The sequence below is a fragment of the Spizellomyces punctatus genome (genome assembly GCF_000182565.1).
Source record: "Spizellomyces punctatus DAOM BR117 chromosome Unknown supercont1.15, whole genome shotgun sequence".
Taxonomy (NCBI): domain Eukaryota; kingdom Fungi; phylum Chytridiomycota; class Chytridiomycetes; order Spizellomycetales; family Spizellomycetaceae; genus Spizellomyces; species Spizellomyces punctatus.
Genome location: NW_015971551.1, coordinates 305,153 through 326,631, shown reverse-complemented (window position 1 = coordinate 326,631; position 21,479 = coordinate 305,153). Strand labels below are relative to the sequence as shown.

Below are 21,479 nucleotides of genomic sequence, written 5' to 3'. Positions count from 1 at the left end.
GCGGATGGGTATTGCACTAGCACCCGCACCAGGGATTGAACCGGCGATAACCGGTTCGGAAAAGCTAATCTAACCAATCTACGCTACGGCTGGAACACTCCTGCTGAACACCTCTGGTCTACCGTGTCCATCCATAATTGATTGCACGATCATCAGCATATTGCAGGTGCTCAGTGTGTCCCTGTTCCAGTAGCGCATTCCCGATGTCCAGTCTTGCTGCAAACAGTTAGGGTTGGTACAACCCAGCAATCCATGGACTTTTTCAACATTGCCTTCTCGTCGTCGCCAAGGTCTTGAATGAGGTCGTGTTTTGAAGCCTTTTTCAAGGAAGTCATCGGATGAACAGTGAGGGCAGACAGATGAGGTCTTGTACTCGTCGAGAAGGAAGCAGTTGATCCTGTTCCGCTTAAAGAGGGTGCGCCAACCTTTTGTCTTTGATGAGGTCTGAAATCTGGCAGTTCGACCGGCGTCGCTCCAATCACCCATCACAACGGTAAAGTTTTCACCGTATTTGTTGCGCATGGCGCTTATGAGGTCTGATTCGCTTCGCTGCCGATTGATGAAGGAGTGCCACTTCCACCGCGTGTGGGCAGGATGTGAGTAGAATTCCTTGCGACGATCCGAATCCGCGCGGCGAACGAGAAGGTAGCGAGTAAAATCCATGAGGTTCATTGTTTTGTGGCTAGGGATACGTGATTCTATGAGGTCAATTTCCCCCTTCTTCATCTGCTGTCGTTCCTTTTGCTGTCGACGGCTACCTGTCTCCATGGCTCGCTGGTTGGCGGTGTAGCGAAATGTTGTACCAATGCTGTCTTGGCAGTAGAGAATGTCGCGCTTGTTTGGGTCGATAACAACAACATTCTCTGCTACTCGACAAGCAGGTAAGTTTTTCTCCACATATTGCGCTTTAACCTCTGCCTCCATTGTGTTTGCTGACTTTTTCCCTCCGCCGCTGCGCTTTCCATACTTGTCAGCTTCAGGATGTTTCAAGTAAACTGACACCGAGGTACCGTCTGTCGTGATCGAGCCTTCAAAACACATTCCACGACGAGATCTAAAAGCCTTGTTCCGCAGATTACAGATGCGCAACCATAAGTCGACCTTTTCAACAGTTTCCGCTTCCCGTCGCGTGATGCAAAGGATATGCTGGTACAGGATGACCGTGTCGATGCGAATATGGGACTGAATCAGAGACCGACGAAGAGGTATTGCGCTGAACCGACGGAAGCCATGTCGTTCATACAGCACAGAGAGTTTGCAGTAAGCAGGAAAGAAAGCGAGAGGGTCAACAGCAACCGAATATGCGAGCGGCTGGTCGGAAAGGGGAATGAAGGACCACATCTCTTCTAGAAGCTCACTCTCTTCAGCGGTCAAGTCATCCAGCGACTCGGGCACGATATCAAAAAGAAAAACTGACTTTAAGTAGCGTAGTCGAGTAAAGAAAGCTTTCCGTGCATCGCTTTTCAGTGGCAGTCGCTGCTTCTGTCCCTTCACATCGAGCCGCAGATTGATATACCGAAGGAGCATCTGCATGAAATGCTCTTGAACGTTGACTTTCAGGTTCGTCATCATACTCGCTGTCAGGTAATTGATTGACTGCTGCTCTTTTTGTAGATTTGGATGAACGAAGCTGACGATGTGGCAGTACCGACGAATATATGGCACCAAGCATCCACGTAGCGCCTTCTTTGCATCAGCTTTTGGTTGCCAAGCCTCTCCTTTGTTGAGAAGATAGAGAATCGCTTCGATTGTATCTTGATCTAACGTGGGAAAGGATGGTGCAGATAGGATGTAGAATTTGAGAGCGTGGGAAGCATGGTCAGCAAGTTGATGGATGATGGCGATGTAATCTAAAAGCCGTTGGCGGTAGATGTCGTTTGGCAGGAAAGCTTTTGCAAAGGAAGTCTTGTTGCAGGTATGTAAGCAAGTAGGGTTTTCAAGCTTTTGCTTCTTTTTTGGTGGCATGATGATATCTGTGGAAAAAGATGAAAGCCTGGGAAAATGGGCACGACAACTTATATAGGATTTTTTTGGATCAAACCATAGTTCATGAGTCTAAATCGAGTAAAATTATGATTAAAATGGTTGGAATCTTTGTACTAGTGCCAATACCCATCGGCTCCGCACTATGCATACACACACGCGCGGTGACGTTCCAACAAAGATCCGCCCTTGTACGCGCAGTATTGGGTGTGCAGAAATCTTGGCAGATAACTTTGGCGTGGTGGACTGCACACCAGAGTGTGCTTGTCACGTTTTCGTTGAACAACGACGGCATTCTTTGATGATACAAAAATCCCCCATCTTTTTTGCAAAAGCCGAATTCTAGCACCAATCCAGCAGAAGAAGAACAAAATTGGAGGAAACGCGTAAAGGGTATAGTACGCTAGTTTTTAGTGAGCTATAGATCATTTGTGAACCGCCAAACAAACAAAATCAAAGAAAAAAACCTTGTAATTTTTCAGTGTTGCAAGTAACTTGGTTTTATAAAGTAGGTAGAACTGGGTAGGCTCTCCCCCATCATAACGAATCCCTTTTGTAATCGGGGTTCACTTGAGATACGAACCTCATCAACCATGTTTACCTTTATACTCTTTCTATGCTTTCTCCACAGTATAGTGGGCCTGCCACTTTTAAATTCCACCATGACCACCAGTTCAAGTTCAGATTTTCCTTCGGGGTTCACCATCTATGAAATCCCTGCCCGTCCGTACCTCTACAGCTTATCTTCCCAACCGCAACCCCTGTCCTCTGTCCCCGATACCGCGCTCGACACACTCGCATCCCGTGGTGTACATATGGTTTGGTTACAGGGCGTTTGGCGATTGGGTACATATGGACTTGAGCAGGTGGATAAAGTTGAATCGGGACGACTCAAGAGTTATCGGGAGGCGTTGGTGGATTTTCGGATGGAGGATGTGATTGGGTCGCCTTATGCTGTTTTTGAATGTGAGGATTACATTGTTGGGTTATGTTGGTGATGGGGTATTGATTTTGGCTTTTGGTGGTTAGATACGGTGAATCCAGAGTTGGGCGGTGATGAGGCTCTAAAGGAGTTTAGGAAGCGGTTGAAGCAACGGGGCATCAAGTTGATGTTGGATTTTGTGCCCAACGTAAGTTTCCATCCAACTTGCTGATTTGTTTTTAGAACAAGGTTTAATAATTTTTGGTTGTTTTGGTTAGCATGTAGCAGTGGATTCAGTGTGGGCGACACAACCCGATACCCAAGACTATTTCGTGCGTAAACCATCCGACACAAGTATCGGGCGTGGCATCGAGTTTGATAGTCAAGGACGTGCTTATGGACGGGTAAGCATACAGATCTTACATGCCCGCCATATGCTCTATACGCAATAACAAAACTGTTTACTCTAGGATCTTTACTCTGGCGCATGGATCGATACACTTCAACTCAACTACTGGAACCCCCGACTCCGGACCGCGATGATGAACGCATTGTTAAAGGCTGCGTCGTTATGTGATGGTTTACGAGTGGATATGGCCATGTTGTCTGTGAATAGTGTGATCGAGCAGGTACGTTATCAACATGTGTAGAACAAGAAAGGGAAGGAATGAGATTGATGGGGTATGTAGGTATGGGGTCCGATACACCGAGCGAATGGGTACACAGCTCCCCAAACCGAGTTTTGGTTGGAAGCAATCCAACGACTCCGATCGGCGTACCCGTCCTTTTACCTCATGGCCGAAGTTTACGATTGGCCAAACTTTAATCCGCCGCTGGATGTTCAGCTGCAAACAATGGGGTTTGACGCAACGTATGCGAAAGCCTTGTACGATCGCCTCGTGAATCCGCATTTGGATAATTTGAGGAGCACGTTGGGAGCAGATGGGATGAAGATGGTGCGTCATGTGCATTTTGTGGAGAACCATGATGAAGTTAGGGCGCCTGTGCATTTTGGGGGGTACGAACAGGCTATGGCGGGTGCGGTTGCGAGTTTAACGTTGCCGGGGCCGAGGTTGATGTGGTTTGGTCAGGTAAATGTTAAAACTCCTAGTCACAAAAAAACGAACTTCGAATACTAAACATGTTTTTTGGGTTGGGGATTAGTGGGAAGGCAAACGAAACCGTCTTCTCGTCCAACTTCGCCGATCCTACCCAGAACCGATCCACGCACCCACTCAATCCCTGTACAATACACTCGTCCCTCTGCTCGCCCACCCGACCATGACACACGGAACATGGACGCTCGAGACTGTTGTTCCGGAACAGTCCAACACAGGTTGGCGTCTCGTCGCATGGAAATGGACGTACTCGGATCGGAGGCTTGTGGTCGTGAACTTGTCGGATACTTATGGGGATGGACGGATAAAGTTGCCTGAAGTGACGGGGAGTGGTGGGGTGGAGGTTCTCGAGGCGTTGAGTGGGGTGACTTATCAAAGGGATCGGGAGGAATTGAGGAATAAGGGGTTGTGGGTGGTTTTGAAACCTTGGCAAACTCAGATGTTTGTGTATTGATGGCAAAAGTTACTTTGTGTGTGTGTATGTGTTTTTCTTTGATTTTGTACTCTGTGTACAGCATACTGTTGAGCAGTCATGCTAAAGAAAACAAACAAAAAAATAATAGATATACCCCTCATTTGTAGTAAACATCTCAGCAATCATTTCCAACAATTTGCACCAGTTTTTTCAAATCGGACGACACCGGTAACCGGTCAACTCTTTTCTACTTTGTAAACTTTCTCGCCGCCAAGGCCAACACCCACGTCGGCAACATTGCAAGCAACCTCGCAACCACCGTCCAAGGCCACCATGGTATAAACGCCTGCCGTACACCTCTCTCAATCCGACTCAAAACCAGCTGAGCAGCTTTATCCGCTGATATTACTATCCAAAAAGAATCCAAAATAAGCAAGAGTCAAAACATGTGCGTGCAAACGAGTAGGATTTCAGGATACATACAATATGGTCGATGCTCCATCATGTCGTTAATGGGCGTATCAATATATCCTGGATGCAACACCGTCACCTTGATTTTCCCATACTTTTCCACTATGGTCCATATCACCATCAACAGCGTTCTCTCAAAAAGTCAAAAAAGGACAGAAACATACCTCTCAATGCATCCAAGTATACGTCCAATCCCGCTTTAGAAGCACTGTAAGCGGCACTAGTGGGCAACCCTCTCCAAGCCGCTACCGAACTAATCACCAAAATCAATACCCAAAAGCACACCAACCTTTACAAAAAAACAACAAACAAAAACATACCTAACACCGACTACATGCCCCACACACCCAACACGTTCCCAAACCCCAACAACCCAATGACAAACTCTCATAGCCCCAACCAAATTCGTTTCAATGACAGCTGCATCATCTGATATATCGCCTTGTCCAATTTGTTTGCCTTGGTGTCCGATTCCGGCGTTGAGGACCATTATGGTGGGAATACCTGTGCGGGATGTGAGAGTTTCGAGAAGAGTGGGTGTAGAAGGGGATGTGATATCGCAGGCGCTGATTTCGACTCGAATGGATTTGTATTCCTTTTAAAAAATGCGTTCAATGTTTTTTGGGGGGAATAAACATGGAGTAGTGGTGCATACCTTTTCAATCTGGGATTTCATGTCGGATAGGATGGTTTCACGTCGGGATATGAGTCCGAGAACAAGACCTTGCTTTGCATAGTGGGATGCGTATGCGAATGCTAGGGATCGACCGATACCAGATGACGCTCCGGTAATGAATACGACCTTTTGGTTTGTGGAATGTTGAGGCATGGCGTGTGAGATGAGTAAAGTAGATGGTTGGTGTGCAAACGAAGGGTATGGTGGCTGGGTAATTCATTTACCGCATTGGGATTGATATGCCAAATGGTGTCCCCAGTGTGGTCTTGGATTAACATTTAAAGTCATTCACAGTTAAATACGGCAAAAATCAAAACCAACACATTATTCGCAAAAAAAAACAGGCAATTTATACAATACCATACCATCACCTAATAGATATATACAAAACGAAAAAATGAACGAGTAATCCAAAACCCAAAAGAAATCACGCTGGCCGTCCACATATTTGTCTTCTCCTCCTCAAACTCGCCAGCACCATATTCCGCTCTTTGGCAGCATCCTCAACAGCCGCCAAAACCTGCCGGACCTCAAGTTCAACTTCAGCGTACTTTATCCGTTCCCAATGTTCATGGTGTGGGCATTTTCCTGTGATTTTGCACAAGGATGCTTCGGTAGGGGTTTCCATCGGGTCGTCATTATCAATAGTGGTGGATATGCCGTGGTCAACGACCCACACAGTGACAATCCGTGAATCGAACCCGCATATCCGGCCAGATGGGTCTGACACGCCTGCATCGGTATTCAATTCCAGGCATTTAATAATTGCGTCTCGTATGCGGGTGCGGCGGGTTTCGAGCCGGCGGAGGAGGGAGATGAGTGTGCGGCGTCGGGTGCGGAGGTGGAGGAGGTGGGACTGGTCTACTTGGTCTGCGGTGAGGATAGCAGTGCGGGTGATTTCGTCGTTATGGGGATTTCGTTTGGGAAGGGGTTTGAGGACGACGTGGAGGGATTCGAGGAGGGCACGGGCAGTGGACATGCCGCATGTGTCAGAACAATAGCCGTGGCGTGCACTGTCCGTCTCGATATAGTTACAACAAGCTTTGCACCGTTCTTTCCAAACAGTTTGTAATCCACGGTCTTTTTGACAGACGGGACACACCCATTTGGCAATCCCTTTTGCATCTTCTTCGGATATACCAACGCAGTCTCCGTGGAACCATTCATCGCATCCGTCACATCCAATAAAGAATTGCGAGTCATTCGCGTCGGTTAACGGTTGTCGACAAATGCAGTAGAGCTTGGTGGGGTCGCTGGGTCGGGTGGGATGTGTCTCGTCGGGTTCAGAAGGTGTTGCTGAGAGACTAGGGGAAATAAGCGAGTCATTGTCGTCGGACTTTGAAGGTTGGCCCCTAGACATTGCTGCATAGTCGATACGCTTGCGTTTTCGGCCCATGGTGAGACTGTGGTAGAGGTCGTAGGTCAGTGGATCAGAGATGCCTTCTTTACGGTTCTTGACCTTCTAATAGAAATGCACATTTTGTGAGCTCGTCTGTATGCATAGCGGTAGGAAAGACGAGTCGTGATGGTCTTACCTTTTTGCCAGTATCGATCCCATCAACAGCCTTTCGCTTTCGTGTGGTACTGACTCCCCCTTTTTTCTTTCCCATGCCAGTGCCCTTTTTCCGGTTTTTGAGTATGTTCTTGTCAGTAATGTGCACCAACTGTTCAGCCAAGTTCATGTCTGCCTCTCCATCGGCGTCAGATTCGGCGGGGACGGGTGTGGACGTGCCTGTAATGTCAATGTAGCTTTCGTCGTCTGATTTGGGTCGAGTGCTCTCTTCTTCTCCCAGTTCTTCTTCTTGTTCTTCCTCTTGCTCTACTAGCGGCGGTGGTGGTGGTGCTGGTGGCGGCGATGTAGTGAGCTTTGAAGCGTCGCGAATGTCCTCGTAGGCGGGCGTTTCAGAGACGGGTGTCCCTTCAGCAGGGCGTGCAGATTGTTCAGAGCCAATCGTTTCTCGGTGCGGCACATTTAGCGTTTCAGATACGTCAGGTTCGTCGCATGATCCCTGGCCGCGTTGCAGTGTCGAGGCGAGAGTCGCCTTTTCGACGTCGTGATCATGCGTGGCAACTGGTGCTTTTGGCTTTTCGGCTCCGTTCATTTGAGCGTGTGGTCCATCCGACTTCCTTCTAGATAGATTGGACTCTTTACGCGATCCCTCCTCACGCGGTCCATTTGGCTTGACGGCGATGCTGATCTTGTCGCGCGTCATGTCGCGTGGTTTTGCTCGCTTTTTGGTAAGACTTTCAATTGCGGTATTTTGGGATGGAGGTGGTACGCCATATACGAGGCCGCGCGAATGCTCCAAGCCCACCGGTTGAACCACTTGTTGAGCCACATGTTGCACCACTGGCCGTACGAACGGTTTCACCACGCTCTCTCTTCTCTTTTCCTCTTGCTCTTCCTCGTCTTCTTCACCTTCTGCATCCCGCTCCTCCAAATCCATTGTACTGACAACCCTCTGCTCTTGTTTACTCTGTTTCCTTCCAGGAACACTCCCCCTTCGCGTACTGATGCTCCTCCTTTTCACGTCGACTCGTTCCTCCTGGTCGACCTGCTTTTGGGGGCGCTCTCTGTACATTTGCGGTGCATATACCATGGGATATCCACCATAGGGTATCGGGTAACCTTCTTGCCCAAAGGATGGGCGCCGGGCGTAGGGATAAACGGGCGGGTAAGGCGGGGCATTGTAAATGGGCATGATGACCATGGGATGCGGTGGATGGGGAGACTGGAACACGCGAGCAGAAAAAAAAAGAACGCCGATAAACCATTATAAGTATATGTGTGCATATGTACGTGTGCATATGAGCGCAATGAAGAACACTTACAGGATACAGTGTGCCTGGACTGGGGACATAATAGCGTTGGGGAGGAAAGGGTGGCCGTCTATCGTCCGAGGGCGTGTCACCACCGGTAAGGTTTGCGAGTGCTTCGTCGGCTATTCGGCCCAGTGCTTCTGGGTCTTGCATCTTGCGACGTGGGCCAACCCTAAAGTTGGAAACTGTCCTGCAGCAACAACCCAGCAGTAGCAGCAGAGGGTGTTCCAAAGCTTCCTTGTCGTTGTTGAATCCGTTGTTGAATGGAGGGCAAAGGACTTGTCATGTGATGATCAACCACGTGATTAATTGGATTATGCAATGGGAACCCCGTCGGACGATTGTTAACTGTTTCTTTGTAGGGACGAACACCATCGTTCAACGCACTCGTCCTCGTTTTCAATTGTAGCATCCAAACACAATATGATTGTAGTCAACCAGGCCGATCTCATAACCGGATTACTGGCTGAATGATTCGCAACAATACCCGCCATGGACACCTATCTAACGCTAATCCTAAGCCTATTTTGTTGCTTTCCAGTATCTAAGCTTGCGCGTAAGTACCTAATAGAGCCCCAATCCAGTATTGTCGGATTCCCCTTGACTACAGATCCATATGCCCTTCTTCATCCTATCTCGACTATGGTACATCGATCTTTACAAAAAATGTGCAAAGGTAGCTATTCCAACGGTTGGTCCTTATCTCATTCTGGTTTCGAACACTTTCAGGTATCAGAGATGTGCTTTTGTCTTGGGCTTCGTTCCTCGTTGCGCCAATACGTCATCATGCACGACAAGGGGATTGAGCTGGGTCACGACAATTGGGTCATCGCGCATGACAAAGGATTCGAGTTAAGTCATGACAATGGGTCATCGCGAGCACGACAAGGGGTTCGGGTTGGATCAAAGGAGTACGGAAACTGAGCCGTGCCAAACGTACGAAATCTGTGGTGGTGGTTCGTCGTCTGCCGGTAGCTGTGTTGATCATTGGGCTCAACTGCTGGATCCAATCCCTACTGTCTCCCCGTGCCAAAAGAAACAAGAGCTGTGGTGATCGCTGGGCTCAACTGCTGGATCCGTTCTCTACTGTCTCCCCGTGCAAAAAGAACAAGAGCTGTGGTGATCGCTGGGCTCAACTGCTGGATCCGTTCTCTACTGTCTCCCCGTGCCAAAAGAACAAGAGCTGTGGTGATCGTTGGACTCAACCGCTGGATCCATCTCCTCCCGATAGCTGTGTTGACCGTTGGGCTCAACCGCTGGATCCATCTCCTCCCGATAGCTGTGTTGATCGTTGGGCTCAACTGCTGGATCCGTCCCCTGCTGTCTCCCCAGGGGACTTGCATGGTGCGAGAACACCCTCAGCGGCAAGAGCCGCCTCATCCCTCACAGGGGAAGGGCAGGTCCTCAGAGCTCCCATCTCCCGATGGAGACGCAGAGAGGTCACGGCTCGGGTCGCTATCCGAGCCTGAGCTCGAATCTGAGATCTAAGACGTTTGCGAATCTTGAATATTTTTGACATGAGGTGAACGTTTGCAAGAAAGCAGTATAATAGGTAGGTCATAAACTTGGTTCTGTGCTTACCTGCTGATAGACCTCGGTAAGCTTGTCCTCCACCACCTTTCTCCTCCGTTGCAGCTCTTTCTTCCTGGCCTCCACCTCGCTCTGCACCCCCCACAACTCTCTCATCCGGTCATACAGCACCTTCCATTCCTCCCCCTCTCGCCCCGGCTTTGCAAACACCCCCATCTCAGCCATCACCGCAACGAGCTTCTGCTTGGTTTCGTCCTCCTCCTTCTCCACCGCCCGGATCTCCACCTCCATCTCTTCCTGCTCTCTCACCAACGCAGCCAGGTCCTCGTGCAACTTATCCCTCTCCCCCAAGGCACGCATCTTGGCCCCCGCCGTTGGGGGCCGCTCTTCGGCCACCATCCCGGCAATCTTCACGGGAAGAAGCCCGGAAAAGACGTTGATCACGTCGGACCTTAATTGCAAAAGTGACTATAAGTTGAAGTTCATAGTGTAACAGTCCAAACACCATGGCCAAACCTCGAGGCGATGTCTCTAATAGATGAATTTTTGATCAGTAAAACTTCAGTGAAATACATTCAAAAAATAATGAACCTCGTTCGTGTTGCGCGCTTCGTGCGCTTTTTGCGCTCCTTGATGGCCCTTTCAGTTGCATCTTTGCTCAAGAGTGAGTGGAATATCCATCTTGTCAAAACTAGTTACCTCTCTTCGGGGGACCCCCCCATTGCCCTCCTTTTAAGTTATTCCCACCATATCTTTTACTCTTTGTACATACCTTGAATGCTCGAGCCAAAAATAACTAGTCCAACAGCTTTTTAGCGAAAAGCAGGATTAGAGCAAAGACGCTGGGCTTTGATATAGTAAGTGTTCTTTTCTCGATCATGCAAACAAATGGATGGCACAGTCACGTAGCAAATGAAATCTGTTACAAGAATACCCGTGGTTTTGGTCAATTTGCTTATTCATAGTGTAGTACAAGAATGCAGGATTCAATTATGTTTATTCATAGTACGTTGCCACTTGAGTCTGGGATGAATGTATCGCCTAGGCACAGGCCAGACCAAAGATGTTTTGATGAGTGGGTAATAGGGGGCGTTGGCTGGCGAGGTGGGGATTTGTGTTTAGTCATACAGGGCTGGCGATCGTAGTACGTCGCCACATGAGTCCGGGATGATTATGTGGCCTAGAAACAGCCAGAACGTTATGATGAGATGGGGTAATGGGTGGTCGTTGGCTTCCGAGGTGGCCATCTGTGTCTCTAGTTTTATTCGGGAGACGGATCATTGAACATGTGCGTTGCTCTCACACTGCATATGGATCGAAGTACGGCTTTTGACAAACAAATGCAATATTATCCTGGTTAACAAAAGAAGATCCGAGTTGCTAATCATGTTGGCGTCTGAATGGCTTGGATGAATCTATGATTGTTCAGAAAAGTCTTCAACGCTAGGTTTGATGTCCAGGTTCTGGTGAGCACCATCCGCGGCAGGAGCCGCGTCACCCAAAGACGACAATGGCGTCCTCAGAGCCCCCATCTCCCGATTGAGACGCAACGAAGTCACAGTTTGGGTAATGCCCTCTCTTTATCCAACTCTGCCACCTTGGCCAATCCGCGCTTGAGCTTCTCTGCCGCGGAAATCCTATTGGCCGCCATGCTGACTTCCAACTTACTCTCCCCTCCGCATGTGTAAAGTAAATACTATATCTCTAGCTTTAGCATTGGAGGATCCTCCTTCATCCCCACATTTTTATAAATAGTCCAGTTCTTTCCGACCCTGGTAAGAGTGTGATGGTACAGTCACGTACCACCCGTTCAAACGCAAAAGGGAAAAAAGGGAAGCATGTTTGTTTTTATTCATAGTGACTTGGCAGTTAAGGCTGCAGAGTACGGCCTAACAAAAGGTCAGAATAAAAAAGCAATAGTATGTTAATGTGATTCTCTATCGTTGGCTTAACGAGTTGCAGCTGTAAATAGTCGATATGTACAGTAGGCAATCGTTCAAGATGTGTGAGTTAGCCACGGTAGCCATCGGGAGTGTTCCATGGTCGCCCTTGTCGATCTCACGTGAGAGATTTGGGAGATATCACGTGAATAACGACATGACGGGTAGGTTTGTCTTTCTTTTTGCATCTTGTAAATACACTTTCATTGCTTGTTTCGTTGGATCTCGTCCATGGCTCCCGTCCTCAATCTGCCAGTCCAATACCGCCTGCTCTCTATGTAACTTGGCCAAGTCCTCTTTCAAATCTCTGCGCTGCTGCAGCGCACGCATTCTATCCTCTATGGAGGGTAGTTTGCAGCAGCTTTGCTAAAGACCGTCATTTTAGTCACGGTAGATCTGGAGCAACGTCTGTTATAGATTACGGGGCTGTTGACTTATTCCATCGAAATAGACATGCAGAACTCAACCAAATGAGGCTATTACTATAAAGAAACACCAATTGTCATCCTCTGTCTATTTTGTTGACCCAAAAATGATGTTTACAGATGTGCATTTGGTACGTGACCGTGCCACCTTTGCGTGATCGAGAAAGGATCAATTACTATATCCAGGCCTAGAGGTGAATTCTAGGTTCGGGAGATCAAAAACAAAAGGTCAATTGCTAACAATAATTCTACATTCAAGGCCCGCGTCTTTTCTGCAAACTACCCTCCATGGTGGAGGATAGAATGCTTGCACTGCAACAGCGCAAAGACTTGGGCGAGCAGCTTGCCGAGTTACAGAGCGAGGAGGAGCGGACGGCGGAGGAGTTGAGGGCGACTCGAGTTGAGTGGAATGGGGTAGTGGGGCGGGGTGGGAATGGGAACGCTTTGATTACAAGGATGATGGAGCTACAAAATAGGAAGGATGAGCTGCGACATAAGATAGACGTGGCAAAGTTGGAAAAAGAGCTGGCTGAGATACGCAAAGAGGAGCAACAGACAGATCAAGGGTTGCTGGCGGTTCAGGTTGAATGGGATAGGGTAGTGGAACGAGGCGGGAATGCGGACGCTATGCTCACAAGGATGATCGAGCTGCGAAATAGGACGAGGGAGCTGGAAAATAGCCTCTTTGAGTTGATACAGAGGAAAGACACGGTGATTGCCGAGCTTGCGGAGGTCCACCAGAAGGTAAGCACAGAACCAAGTCTATGACTTACCTATTATATTGCTGTCTTGCAAAATTTCAACCTCACATCCAATATTTAAGAACCGCAGGCGTCTCAAATCCCGGCGTCGAGGTCATGCTCGGGTAGTTACCCAAGTTGCGGCCTCTTTGCGTCTTCATCGGGAGATGGGCACTTTGAGGACGCAATCGTTATTGGGTGACGCGGCTCCTGCCGCGTGATGGTGCTCATCAGGATCTCAAAACTAGTGTTCAGGATCTTTCTAATCAACAATAGATGCAACAAATCATTCAGATGTTTAGCGTTTTTGGATATAACCAGCATAACTTTTTTGCACTAGTTTCTTAAAGCCGTGCATCTGTACATATGCATTGGCGCAGACATATTTTGCCACTTTGAAGCCTTCTTCCAGGCCACACCGTTGCGGCTACATCCTATGAATAAACACCGATTGATGGCATTGATATAGCCTTTCTCGCCCATGGCCAAACATTCAACATTAACGGCACAGTCACGTACCAAATGAAATCTGTTCCATCGTTTTGGTCAACAAAAAGGCGAAAGGCAAAACAAAGCGTCTTTCCAATTCAACGGCCATTAACTGTAAGAGATTGGATGCTCAAGTTGGAGGAGCGGGATAAGTTGGAGAAGGAGCTAGCCAAGTTAAAGAAAGAGGATGAAATGCTGCAGCAGGAGATAAGAACGGTCGACATTGAGCGGCAGGAGCTGAAAAGACGGCGCTTACTAGTGGAGGAACCTTCGTGGTTGGAGGATAGGGAGGATGAGTTACGGGAGAGATTGATAGAGTTGATTGACAGGACGAGCGAGTTGATTGACAGGAGGAGCGAGTTGTATGAGAGGAGGGAACAGTTGTATCAGAGGGAAAAAGAGTTGAGACAGAAGAAAAAGGCGGCAGAGGACAAGCTTATCAAGGAGGTAAGCACAAAACCGACTTGATAACCTACCTATTATACTGCCTTCTTGCAAACACTCATATCCAATAATTATTAAGACCCGCAAACGTCGTCGAGCTCAAGCTCGGGTAGTGACCAGAGTTTTGACCTCTTTGCGTTTCCATCGAGAGATGGGAGCTTTAAGGAAGCCAATGCCGTCTTTGGATGATGCGGCTCCTGCTGCTGATGGTGCTTCCCAGGATTTCGAAACCAGCATTTCTAAACAACCATAGATTCATCATGCCATTCAGCATCTTTGTATCTTATTGACCAGCATCTAATTTTTGCATTTTGTTTCTTTAAGGCCGTGCATCTGTACTTTTGCAGTGCCGCACATATATTTTGCCACGTTGAAGCCTACGGACGCAGTAGTTCACTGCTAAACACATCTTTTTCTTCTAGACTATAGTTGCGGCTACATCCTATGAATAAACACTCCTTTGCCTTTTTGTTGACCAAAACGATGGTTATTCTTGGTACAGATTACATTTAGTATGTGACTGTGCCGCCATTCCTAAATGTTTGCCCATGGGCGAGAAAAACTATATCAAGGCCAGCTTCTCTCCAATTCAACGGTAATGCTCAAGATGGAGGAGCGGGAAAGTTTGGAACAAGAGCTGGAAAATTTGGAGAAGGAGGCAGCCGAGGTAAACAAAGAGGATGACTTGCTACAGCTGGAGATATTGCCGATCAGAATTGAGCTGCTAGAGTTGAAAAGCCAGCGTGTAAAGGGGGCGGAGCTTTGGGCGATGTGGAACAAGATGGACGAGTTGACCGAGACAAGGAATAAGTTGCTCAAGAAGAGGATAGAGTTGATTAACAAGAAGACAGAGTTGCGTAAGAAGAAGATAGCGGTGGAGGACAAACTTAGGGAACTCAGGAAGGCGGTAAGCACAAAACCGATACCTATTATACTGCTCGTTTTGCAATGTTCGACCTTACATCCAATATCTAGAACCGCAAACATCTCGAATCTCAGCGTCAAGGTCAAGCTCCGTTAGTTGCCCAAGCTGCGACCTCATTGTATCTCCATCGGGAGATGGGGGCTTTGAGGACACCATTGACGTCTTTGGATGATTTGGATGATTTGGATGATGCGGCTCCTGCTGCTGATGGTGCTCCCAAGAAACTGGATCTTGACGTCGAACCTAGCATTTGAGGACAACTCTAAACAATTATAGACTCATCACGCCATTCCAACGTCATTCTAAACACTCATGGATTCATCAAGCCATTCCATCAACATGATTAGCAAGCATAATTCTTTGTGATTTGAACGACTTGTCTGGCGGATACATTGATACGAGTTGTTAAACACAGGAAGACTTTTTGTTGACCAAAAAGGACGTGTAACGTTGTTACAGATACTTGGTACGTGACTGTGCCGCCAGGTTGGAATGTTTACCATGGGCGAGAAAAGCCAGAATCTTTCCAATCCAACGGCCCGTAACTGTGGGAGATTGGATGCACTAGTAGGAGGAGCGAGAACACTTGGAGAAGGAGTTGGCCAAGTTGGAGAAAGAGCATGATTGACGGAAAGGGAGCTTGAGGAGCTCAAAGCGGAGGAGGAAAGAGCCAGAGTGGCCTGTCGAAAGGAGGTGGACGGAGAGGCACATACTTTTGTCCAACAATCAAAGGCAGATAAGCCGCAGGAAGGCAGCTGTGTTGGCCAAGCTTTGGTCAACAAGGAGGTATGCACAGAAACGACTTTGTGACCTATTTACTCATATCGAATATTTCAAGAGTAACGCGAGTTGTGACCTCTATGCGTCTGCATAGGGAAATGGGAGATCTGCGGAGCTCCTCAACCATTAAGAGCGGCTCCAGCTGCTGAGGAGAGTCCTAACGAGTTTGCCATGCTCATGAACTATCCAAATTTTGATATCGTCACAAATAACTTCCCCTTTAGATTATTATACAGTAAGTGAACAAGGAGTCCATTTGTGATTGTTCTGCACTCTAGCACTCCCTCCGCTGACAAAGAGTACAAGCATTGGCATGTCAACCTTGAGTGATTCCGTATACAATCTCTGGCAGAAGCCATGCCGCTTGCAGTCCAAGCCAGTTGAAACCAAAGTGCAAAAACTCTAGCGGCAGTAGAGAGAAAAACGTGCGATAAAGAGTGGATGAAATATCACATGACCAGTAGCTGAGCCCTCTTCAATAAGAAAGAGAGAAATGAATAAACACGTGATAATAAGAAGAAGAGAGAGAGAAAATGGCGTCATTCTCACGAGGAAATATGAGAGAGAGAGACAGAGAGATGGGAATAGCAAGTGCAATGAGAATGAAATGATTATATGGGATATTTCCCTATGCATACGAGAGTGAGAGAGAGAGAGTGTGTGTGAATGTATTTGTTTGAATGAATGAATGATATGCATATATCCTCTCTACTCTCTAATTCCAATTAGTAGTATTCCCCCCTAATCCCCCCAGTCATCATCAAACACACACACGCTTGTTATATACATTTATTCTTTTAGGAAAAGTATTTCAATTCACTCTCACTCTTCAAGTGCGCGCGTTCTTTTTCTCTTTTTTTTTTTTTTTATTTGAATTCTCATCATGGCTTCTTCTTCTCCTTCTTCTCCTTCTTCTTCTTCTTCTTCTCCTTCAAGAGTATCATCAAAGCGTTTGACCACATTGGAGCAGGGGATTACGCCCTCTTGTTCTTCTGTTAACTTTGCCACAGCACGCACTTCCCGCCCGCATTCATTCCACCAGCAACAGTTGGCACAGCCCCCGCTTGTCGTTGACTCTTGTTCTTTTACTCTTCATCATCACAACAACAATCAACGGCGCTCTCGTGCATATTCCCCACACAAGCGTCACTCTCTTTTAGACTCTTCAACTAGTACAAGGAGGCCCATGCCCGTTCCCACTCCCATGACGGGTCCCGCACCACCACCACCATCTGGAACGACTACGACTCCTAGCACAGGCACCACAACCACAACGACAACGAGTGCGACGAGTGCGAGTGTGAATGTCACAACGGCAGCACCGAGTGCGACAAGAGCGACAAAGGCCGCTGCCGTGGAAAGATGGCTCAGAGACACTCCTCTTCCCCCAGGCATCAATGTCGTGGGAAACAATCAGGCAAGTTGTCGTTTTATGTAGAATATTGTTGTAAAGGTTGGAAAGTATGCTTTTGCGCACAATGCTGTGAGTGACGGGGACAGTAACACTTAGGCTACGTCATTGCGACATGCAATGGGAATGTAGGCAAAAGCAGATGCAAGAGCACTCGTGCTTGGTAGCCTTGGCCAGGCCACCTTTTTATTTTCTTTTATGAAAACGCTCACATTGTCTCCGTCCTTTTCCTACTTTCTAGCCAACCCCACGAACATCGCGCGATCGAAAACGACCGTTTGGAAACGACGTGCAACCGCAGAGAGGTCTCTCGTTTCCGCCATCCGATGGCAAAAAAGGGCCAAGTCCAAGCTCCCAAGTCCCCGCCGCTTTACTCAGCTCGGCCAATGGGGGAAATGTCCATTTCTATGGTCCACACTTTGGGCCGAGTGCCAAGCCTCAGACGAGCCCTCCGCGGTCGCCCCAAAAGTCACCTCCCTCATCGCCCTCAAATTTCCCCCCAAGGACCGTCTCTGCCGAGGTAATGTTGGAAATTTTGTGCACAGCAAAAAGTATGATTAGATACTGATCCATGTGTGCTTGCAGAAATCTGGTGAGCGAACGTCTGTAAATGGTCAGCAGAATCTGAGCAGCGTTCTCTTTCCGCCTCGAGTCAGTATCGACGAAAAGCATATTGAACATGGACCTCACAAGGAGCGAATGGCCGGTCGAACAACCGACAAGGCGCACAGAATGTCATTTCGTGTCGTCACGGCTACAAATGCAAAACCCATCGACGAAGATGAAGAAAAGCCACTGGGTTTGACGCCGGCAGGTGTCCAGCGCATGTCGGTGGTCATGCAGCCCGTCGTGGCTGAGCCTCTACCTCTTGCAGACGACTCACAAGATGAGAAACCAAAGCGTCACTCTCACCTCCCAGCATCCATTGTCATTCCCGCTGTGGCACCCTCGGCAGAAGATGCAGAAAAGGCCTCTCCGGAATCGGATCAGACTGACTCGATTTTAGACGGCCGGCAAATGCTCGGGGACGATTACGCAGAGTCGACTGTTAGCTCGAGCTCGGAATTTGTTCCTCCCAAAGTCTTGCTCAGATCACAGCATCGCGAGTCTCTTGTCCCCTCCCTCCACTCGGTGGACGAGGGATCCGAGTCTGGCACGTCCTTTGGCGAGTCTATTACCATGGACGGCGGAAGCTCGGATTTGGAATCGGATCTTGGATCGATATCCTCCAATGCCATGGCCAATGCCTCGCTGACAGAACGCATGGAAGTCATGAAACAGCGCGCCAAAAAGGCAAAGGACAGACTCCAATCCTTTGAAGCGGCCCGGTTTATTGTCGACAATGTCCAGTTTATCGACAAGATGGAGCAAAAGCCGTACTGCGAGTTGGCTATTAAGCAACTCAAAAAGTTGTCTATTGCCGGAACTGTAGAGGCGCAATATTTGTTGGCCAATCTGTATATTAGCGGTATACCGGGCTTTCAGGAAAAGCACAAGCCCGACTATTCAAAGGCGTTCAACTTGTACTCGTCGGCGGCCAAAAAAGATCACCCCGAGGCACTGTTTCATGTTGGATTGTGCTATGAGCAAGGAGCGGGTGTTGCGCAGAGTAATAACCGGGCGCTGCACAATTACCGCAAGGCGGCAGTGAGGTAAGCGTTGTGGCTTTTTTTTTTTTTCCAAGTGAACCTCTGTTGACGCTATTTATTTTTTGTAGCAACCACCCAGGTGCCATGTTTCGACTCGGCATGTCCCTCCTCAAGGGCGAACTCGGCCAAAGCAAAAATCCCCGCGACGGTGTCAAATGGCTCAAGCTTGCGGCAAAATACGCCAACGAAAAATACCCTCAAGCCTTATACGAACTGGCCCTCTTGCACGACCGAGGCGTCCATAACGTTGTCTGGCCGGATCACGAGTACCTTGTTGAATTGCTGACGCAGGGAGCAGCCTTGGGACACGGTGCAAGTCAATTTAAATTGGGAGAAGCGTACGAGTATGGGCATTTTGGTGTTGTTGTAGATGCGGGGCGGAGTGTGTATTATTACTCTTTGGCTGCAGCGAATGGCAGTTTGGAGGTAAGCTTGTAATTTCTATTTTCCCACAAACCTGCTCTGGCTCACGCACCTTCTCTCTCTCACGCGTTTTTTAGGCCATGTTTGAATTGGGCGGCTGGTACCTCACAGGCGCCGACGATCCCAAAACCGACTTTCACCTCATCCAATCCGACACGGAAGCTCACCGCTGGGTCAGTCTCGCCGCCGAAGGCGGCCTCCCGAAAGCCATGTTTGCCATGGGCTACTTTTGCGAAATGGGTATTGGACGTGATAAGCACCTTGAAAAGGCTTTGGAATGGTACCGAAAAGCAGCGGCGGGTGGTGACGCTAAAGCCAAAAAGAAATTGGAAGAGTTGGGTGTACCAGAGATGGGCAAACAACGCAAGGTGGCCGAACCGGGTGTGAAAAAGATCAAGAAGGGGACGCGGTGTCTTGTCATGTAGATTTGTTTTTTTTTTGTTCTTTTTCTCTTTTATAGTTGTATGGGCGTGGTAGTGTATTGTATATTATATAGGTCTTGTAATTTTGGGGGCAGGGGGACGGTATGTGGTTGTATGTGTGTCGTTTTTCTACGATAATGGAGTAGTGCGTTATTTCTTTTTTGATTATTGTTTTTTGTATGGGGTTGCATGATAGAAACATATCCCCCAATAAAGCACTTGCAAAACTCGACGAGTTTATTGCAATCAACGCCATGTATATATACTCAAGTTTAAACGAATCTCGACACCCCATCCACATGCCTCTCCAAAACCATTTCCCGTAGTTCTTGCACATCCCTACGTAACCCCTCCAACATCCCCACACATTTCCGTTCATAAATTTCTCCAATTTCATTCAACCCTTGTTTCCTACACACCATTCAAAACCTTAACAAAAACACAACAACAAAATCTAAACAATCAAAAATACGGGGTTCTTACATGTTGGTTTCCCAAGATACCATCAAATCATTCAAAGCATTCCGAACAGCCACTTCCAAATAACTTGATAAATCATTTTGTGACGTGGGTGATGGTATTGTTGGAACGGTTTTTGGGATTGTGCTGGTGACGTAGGATCGGAGTGTTGACATTTCGGTTGTGATGGATTCGAGTTTTGTTGCAATGATACGAAAAGATGTCTATACACCCCAAAAATCCATTAATAAACATGACCCAAAAACCAAAAAATTTAAGTTTATGATGGGTACCTCGAGTTTGGGTGGCAAATCCTTGACACCCTCCGCAACCCCCTGCAACTCCACAACATGATCAGAAAGCATCGAAACATCCTTTTTCAATTGTCCCATTTCCGATTTAAATTCATCAGAGGGTTTATCCAATGCCGAGATTTTTTTACTTGTTTCTTGGGCTTTGGCTTGTAATCTCGCGATACGGCGTTCGGTTTCGATGAGTGGGAGGCCGGGGAGACCTATCGGGAGAGGTTGAGCTCCTTTTAATAATGTTGAAGAATCTGGTTTTGGATCGGATTTGGAGTCTTGGTCGAGATGGTCCATCGAGCGCGCGAGGTGGTTTAAACGTTTTTGGAGGGGTGTAATGGAAGTACTTGTAATGTCGTCTAGTTTTTTGCTCATCCATTCTTTAATGTTTTGTGTGTCTTTTTCGCGGTGGTGGACGAGTTGGTCTGTGAGGGAATTTAGCATTGTGGTTCGGGATTGGGTTTCGTGGACTAGGTCGTCCATGCGTTTTTCGAGGCGGGTCAAGTCAAGCTGGTTTGTCTGTCAAGTAAGGAGTTTTATTAGAATGGTTGTGTGAAAAGAATGCTAAAACATCCATCTCATACTTTTATTTTCTCTCGCATGCCTTTAATCGTATCTCGAAGACTCTGTACTTCCCGATCCATTTTATCTTTACTAGGTTGCATCGACGCTTTGGATACCATCGTATGAACAGCTTGCGAAAACTGCATGCCAACTTTTTGGACTTGTTGTTGGTACTGGATTTGTAGACGGGTAATATCATCTCGTAGTGAATTGACTTGCTGATCTAGTCATCGCCACGAATCAGATTATATTCAATTGTTGTTTTTTATTTTTGTGTTTGTTTTACCTAGTTCTTTCAGGACCTGGTATTTTGGTATAAGTGCATTTGTAAATATCGTTGGTGTGAAATGGACGGTGTACCTGAGGATTCAAGTGCTTGAGTTTCGTTGCTTCCGAGCGAGTCAATTCGGATACACGGCATCGTTCCTTGAATTCGTATAATGATCCACATAGTATGGCGGATTTACATATTCCTTCTAAAATATCGACAAATAGATCCTCGGTCATGGTGTGATGGACGACAAGAAGAATGGTTGAAATCTGTTTTTGACATGCAAAACTAGCTTTGATG

The 21,479-nt window shown here is 47.6% G+C and overlaps 10 protein-coding genes across 10 annotated transcripts; 5 read left to right on the top strand and 5 right to left on the bottom strand.

Annotated features, from left to right (window-relative positions):
* Window positions 1-14: 14 nt before the first annotated feature.
* On the bottom strand, window positions 15-1,965 carry SPPG_09462 (uncharacterized protein; the record flags this gene model as incomplete). Its single annotated transcript, XM_016757628.1, has 1 exon — window positions 15-1,965. One exon carries the CDS (start codon window positions 1,963-1,965, stop codon window positions 79-81), a length of 1,887 nt encoding a protein of 628 aa, XP_016605441.1. The 3' UTR covers window positions 15-78.
* Window positions 1,966-2,152: 187 nt separating this feature from the next.
* Window positions 2,153-4,595, top strand: SPPG_07327 (amylase). The gene is made up of 7 exons (XM_016755488.1): window positions 2,153-2,491; window positions 2,615-2,949; window positions 3,013-3,113; window positions 3,184-3,309; window positions 3,376-3,534; window positions 3,595-3,996; window positions 4,070-4,595. Exons 2-7 carry the CDS (start codon window positions 2,646-2,648, stop codon window positions 4,475-4,477), a joined length of 1,500 nt encoding a protein of 499 aa, XP_016605440.1. The 5' UTR covers window positions 2,153-2,491; window positions 2,615-2,645; the 3' UTR covers window positions 4,478-4,595.
* Window positions 4,380-5,782, bottom strand: SPPG_07326 (uncharacterized protein). The gene is made up of 5 exons (XM_016755487.1): window positions 5,565-5,782; window positions 5,230-5,504; window positions 5,074-5,162; window positions 4,922-5,011; window positions 4,380-4,846 (listed from the first exon to the last, which is right to left on the bottom strand). Exons 1-5 carry the CDS (start codon window positions 5,736-5,738, stop codon window positions 4,686-4,688), a joined length of 789 nt encoding a protein of 262 aa, XP_016605439.1. The 5' UTR covers window positions 5,739-5,782; the 3' UTR covers window positions 4,380-4,685.
* A 105-nt stretch (window positions 5,783-5,887) lies between these two features.
* On the bottom strand, window positions 5,888-8,635 carry SPPG_07325 (uncharacterized protein). The gene is made up of 3 exons (XM_016755486.1): window positions 8,418-8,635; window positions 7,121-8,317; window positions 5,888-7,047 (listed from the first exon to the last, which is right to left on the bottom strand). The coding sequence occupies exons 1-3, from the start codon at window positions 8,556-8,558 to the stop codon at window positions 6,013-6,015; spliced, it is 2,373 nt and encodes a 790-aa protein (XP_016605438.1). The 5' UTR covers window positions 8,559-8,635; the 3' UTR covers window positions 5,888-6,012.
* A 1,067-nt stretch (window positions 8,636-9,702) lies between these two features.
* Window positions 9,703-10,334, bottom strand: SPPG_07324 (uncharacterized protein; the record flags this gene model as incomplete). The annotated part of the gene is made up of 2 exons (XM_016755485.1): window positions 9,703-9,906; window positions 9,987-10,334. The coding sequence occupies 2 exons, from the start codon at window positions 10,332-10,334 to the stop codon at window positions 9,703-9,705; spliced, it is 552 nt and encodes a 183-aa protein (XP_016605437.1).
* A 2,183-nt stretch (window positions 10,335-12,517) lies between these two features.
* Window positions 12,518-13,375, top strand: SPPG_07323 (uncharacterized protein). The gene is made up of 2 exons (XM_016755484.1): window positions 12,518-13,044; window positions 13,124-13,375. Exons 1-2 carry the CDS (start codon window positions 12,589-12,591, stop codon window positions 13,259-13,261), a joined length of 594 nt encoding a protein of 197 aa, XP_016605436.1. The 5' UTR covers window positions 12,518-12,588; the 3' UTR covers window positions 13,262-13,375.
* Window positions 13,376-13,562: 187 nt separating this feature from the next.
* Window positions 13,563-14,266, top strand: SPPG_07322 (uncharacterized protein; the record flags this gene model as incomplete). The annotated part of the gene is made up of 2 exons (XM_016755483.1): window positions 13,563-13,976; window positions 14,053-14,266. 2 exons carry the CDS (start codon window positions 13,563-13,565, stop codon window positions 14,224-14,226), a joined length of 588 nt encoding a protein of 195 aa, XP_016605435.1. The 3' UTR covers window positions 14,227-14,266.
* A 314-nt stretch (window positions 14,267-14,580) lies between these two features.
* Window positions 14,581-15,152, top strand: SPPG_07321 (uncharacterized protein; the record flags this gene model as incomplete). The annotated part of the gene is made up of 2 exons (XM_016755482.1): window positions 14,581-14,880; window positions 14,949-15,152. 2 exons carry the CDS (start codon window positions 14,581-14,583, stop codon window positions 15,150-15,152), a joined length of 504 nt encoding a protein of 167 aa, XP_016605434.1.
* Window positions 15,153-16,543: 1,391 nt separating this feature from the next.
* Window positions 16,544-19,835, top strand: SPPG_07320 (uncharacterized protein). Its single transcript, XM_016755481.1, has 5 exons — window positions 16,544-17,095; window positions 17,331-17,609; window positions 17,675-18,741; window positions 18,807-19,164; window positions 19,239-19,835. The coding sequence occupies exons 1-5, from the start codon at window positions 16,562-16,564 to the stop codon at window positions 19,584-19,586; spliced, it is 2,586 nt and encodes an 861-aa protein (XP_016605433.1). The 5' UTR covers window positions 16,544-16,561; the 3' UTR covers window positions 19,587-19,835.
* SPPG_07319 (uncharacterized protein) lies at window positions 19,731-21,447 on the bottom strand. Its single transcript, XM_016755480.1, has 6 exons — window positions 21,269-21,447; window positions 21,195-21,210; window positions 20,929-21,131; window positions 20,336-20,863; window positions 20,067-20,266; window positions 19,731-19,994 (listed from the first exon to the last, which is right to left on the bottom strand). Exons 1-6 carry the CDS (start codon window positions 21,413-21,415, stop codon window positions 19,856-19,858), a joined length of 1,233 nt encoding a protein of 410 aa, XP_016605432.1. The 5' UTR covers window positions 21,416-21,447; the 3' UTR covers window positions 19,731-19,855.
* Window positions 21,448-21,479: the final 32 nt, after the last annotated feature.

Excerpts from the sequence above, each read along its gene's own strand:
- SPPG_07327 (XM_016755488.1), top strand. The coding sequence starts at position 2,646 with ATGACCACCAGTTCAAGTTCAGATTTTCCTTCGGGGTTCACCATCTAT. Across the intron at positions 2,950-3,012 it reads GCCTTATGCTGTTTTTGAAT|ATACGGTGAATCCAGAGTTG; the intron begins GTGAGGATTACA and ends TTTGGTGGTTAG. Across the intron at positions 3,997-4,069 it reads GGTTGATGTGGTTTGGTCAG|TGGGAAGGCAAACGAAACCG; the intron begins GTAAATGTTAAA and ends GTTGGGGATTAG.
- SPPG_07326 (XM_016755487.1), bottom strand. The coding sequence starts at position 5,738 with ATGCCTCAACATTCCACAAACCAAAAGGTCGTATTCATTACCGGAGCG. Across the intron at positions 5,505-5,564 it reads TGAAATCCCAGATTGAAAAG|GAATACAAATCCATTCGAGT; the intron begins GTATGCACCACT and ends ATTTTTTAAAAG. Across the intron at positions 5,012-5,073 it reads ATACTTGGATGCATTGAGAG|TGGAAAAGTATGGGAAAATC; the intron begins GTATGTTTCTGT and ends TATGGACCATAG.
- SPPG_07325 (XM_016755486.1), bottom strand. The coding sequence starts at position 8,558 with ATGCAAGACCCAGAAGCACTGGGCCGAATAGCCGACGAAGCACTCGCA. Across the intron at positions 8,318-8,417 it reads GTCCAGGCACACTGTATCCT|TCTCCCCATCCACCGCATCC; the intron begins GTAAGTGTTCTT and ends CGCGTGTTCCAG. Across the intron at positions 7,048-7,120 it reads GGATCGATACTGGCAAAAAG|AAGGTCAAGAACCGTAAAGA; the intron begins GTAAGACCATCA and ends CATTTCTATTAG.
- SPPG_07323 (XM_016755484.1), top strand. The coding sequence starts at position 12,589 with ATGGTGGAGGATAGAATGCTTGCACTGCAACAGCGCAAAGACTTGGGC. Across the intron at positions 13,045-13,123 it reads TTGCGGAGGTCCACCAGAAG|AACCGCAGGCGTCTCAAATC; the intron begins GTAAGCACAGAA and ends CCAATATTTAAG.
- SPPG_07320 (XM_016755481.1), top strand. The coding sequence starts at position 16,562 with ATGGCTTCTTCTTCTCCTTCTTCTCCTTCTTCTTCTTCTTCTTCTCCT. Across the intron at positions 17,096-17,330 it reads ATGTCGTGGGAAACAATCAG|CCAACCCCACGAACATCGCG; the intron begins GCAAGTTGTCGT and ends CCTACTTTCTAG. Across the intron at positions 17,610-17,674 it reads CAAGGACCGTCTCTGCCGAG|AAATCTGGTGAGCGAACGTC; the intron begins GTAATGTTGGAA and ends GTGTGCTTGCAG.
- SPPG_07319 (XM_016755480.1), bottom strand. The coding sequence starts at position 21,415 with ATGACCGAGGATCTATTTGTCGATATTTTAGAAGGAATATGTAAATCC. Across the intron at positions 20,864-20,928 it reads GCATGCGAGAGAAAATAAAA|ACAAACCAGCTTGACTTGAC; the intron begins GTATGAGATGGA and ends CTTACTTGACAG. Across the intron at positions 20,267-20,335 it reads ATTTGCCACCCAAACTCGAG|ACATCTTTTCGTATCATTGC; the intron begins GTACCCATCATA and ends TGGGGTGTATAG.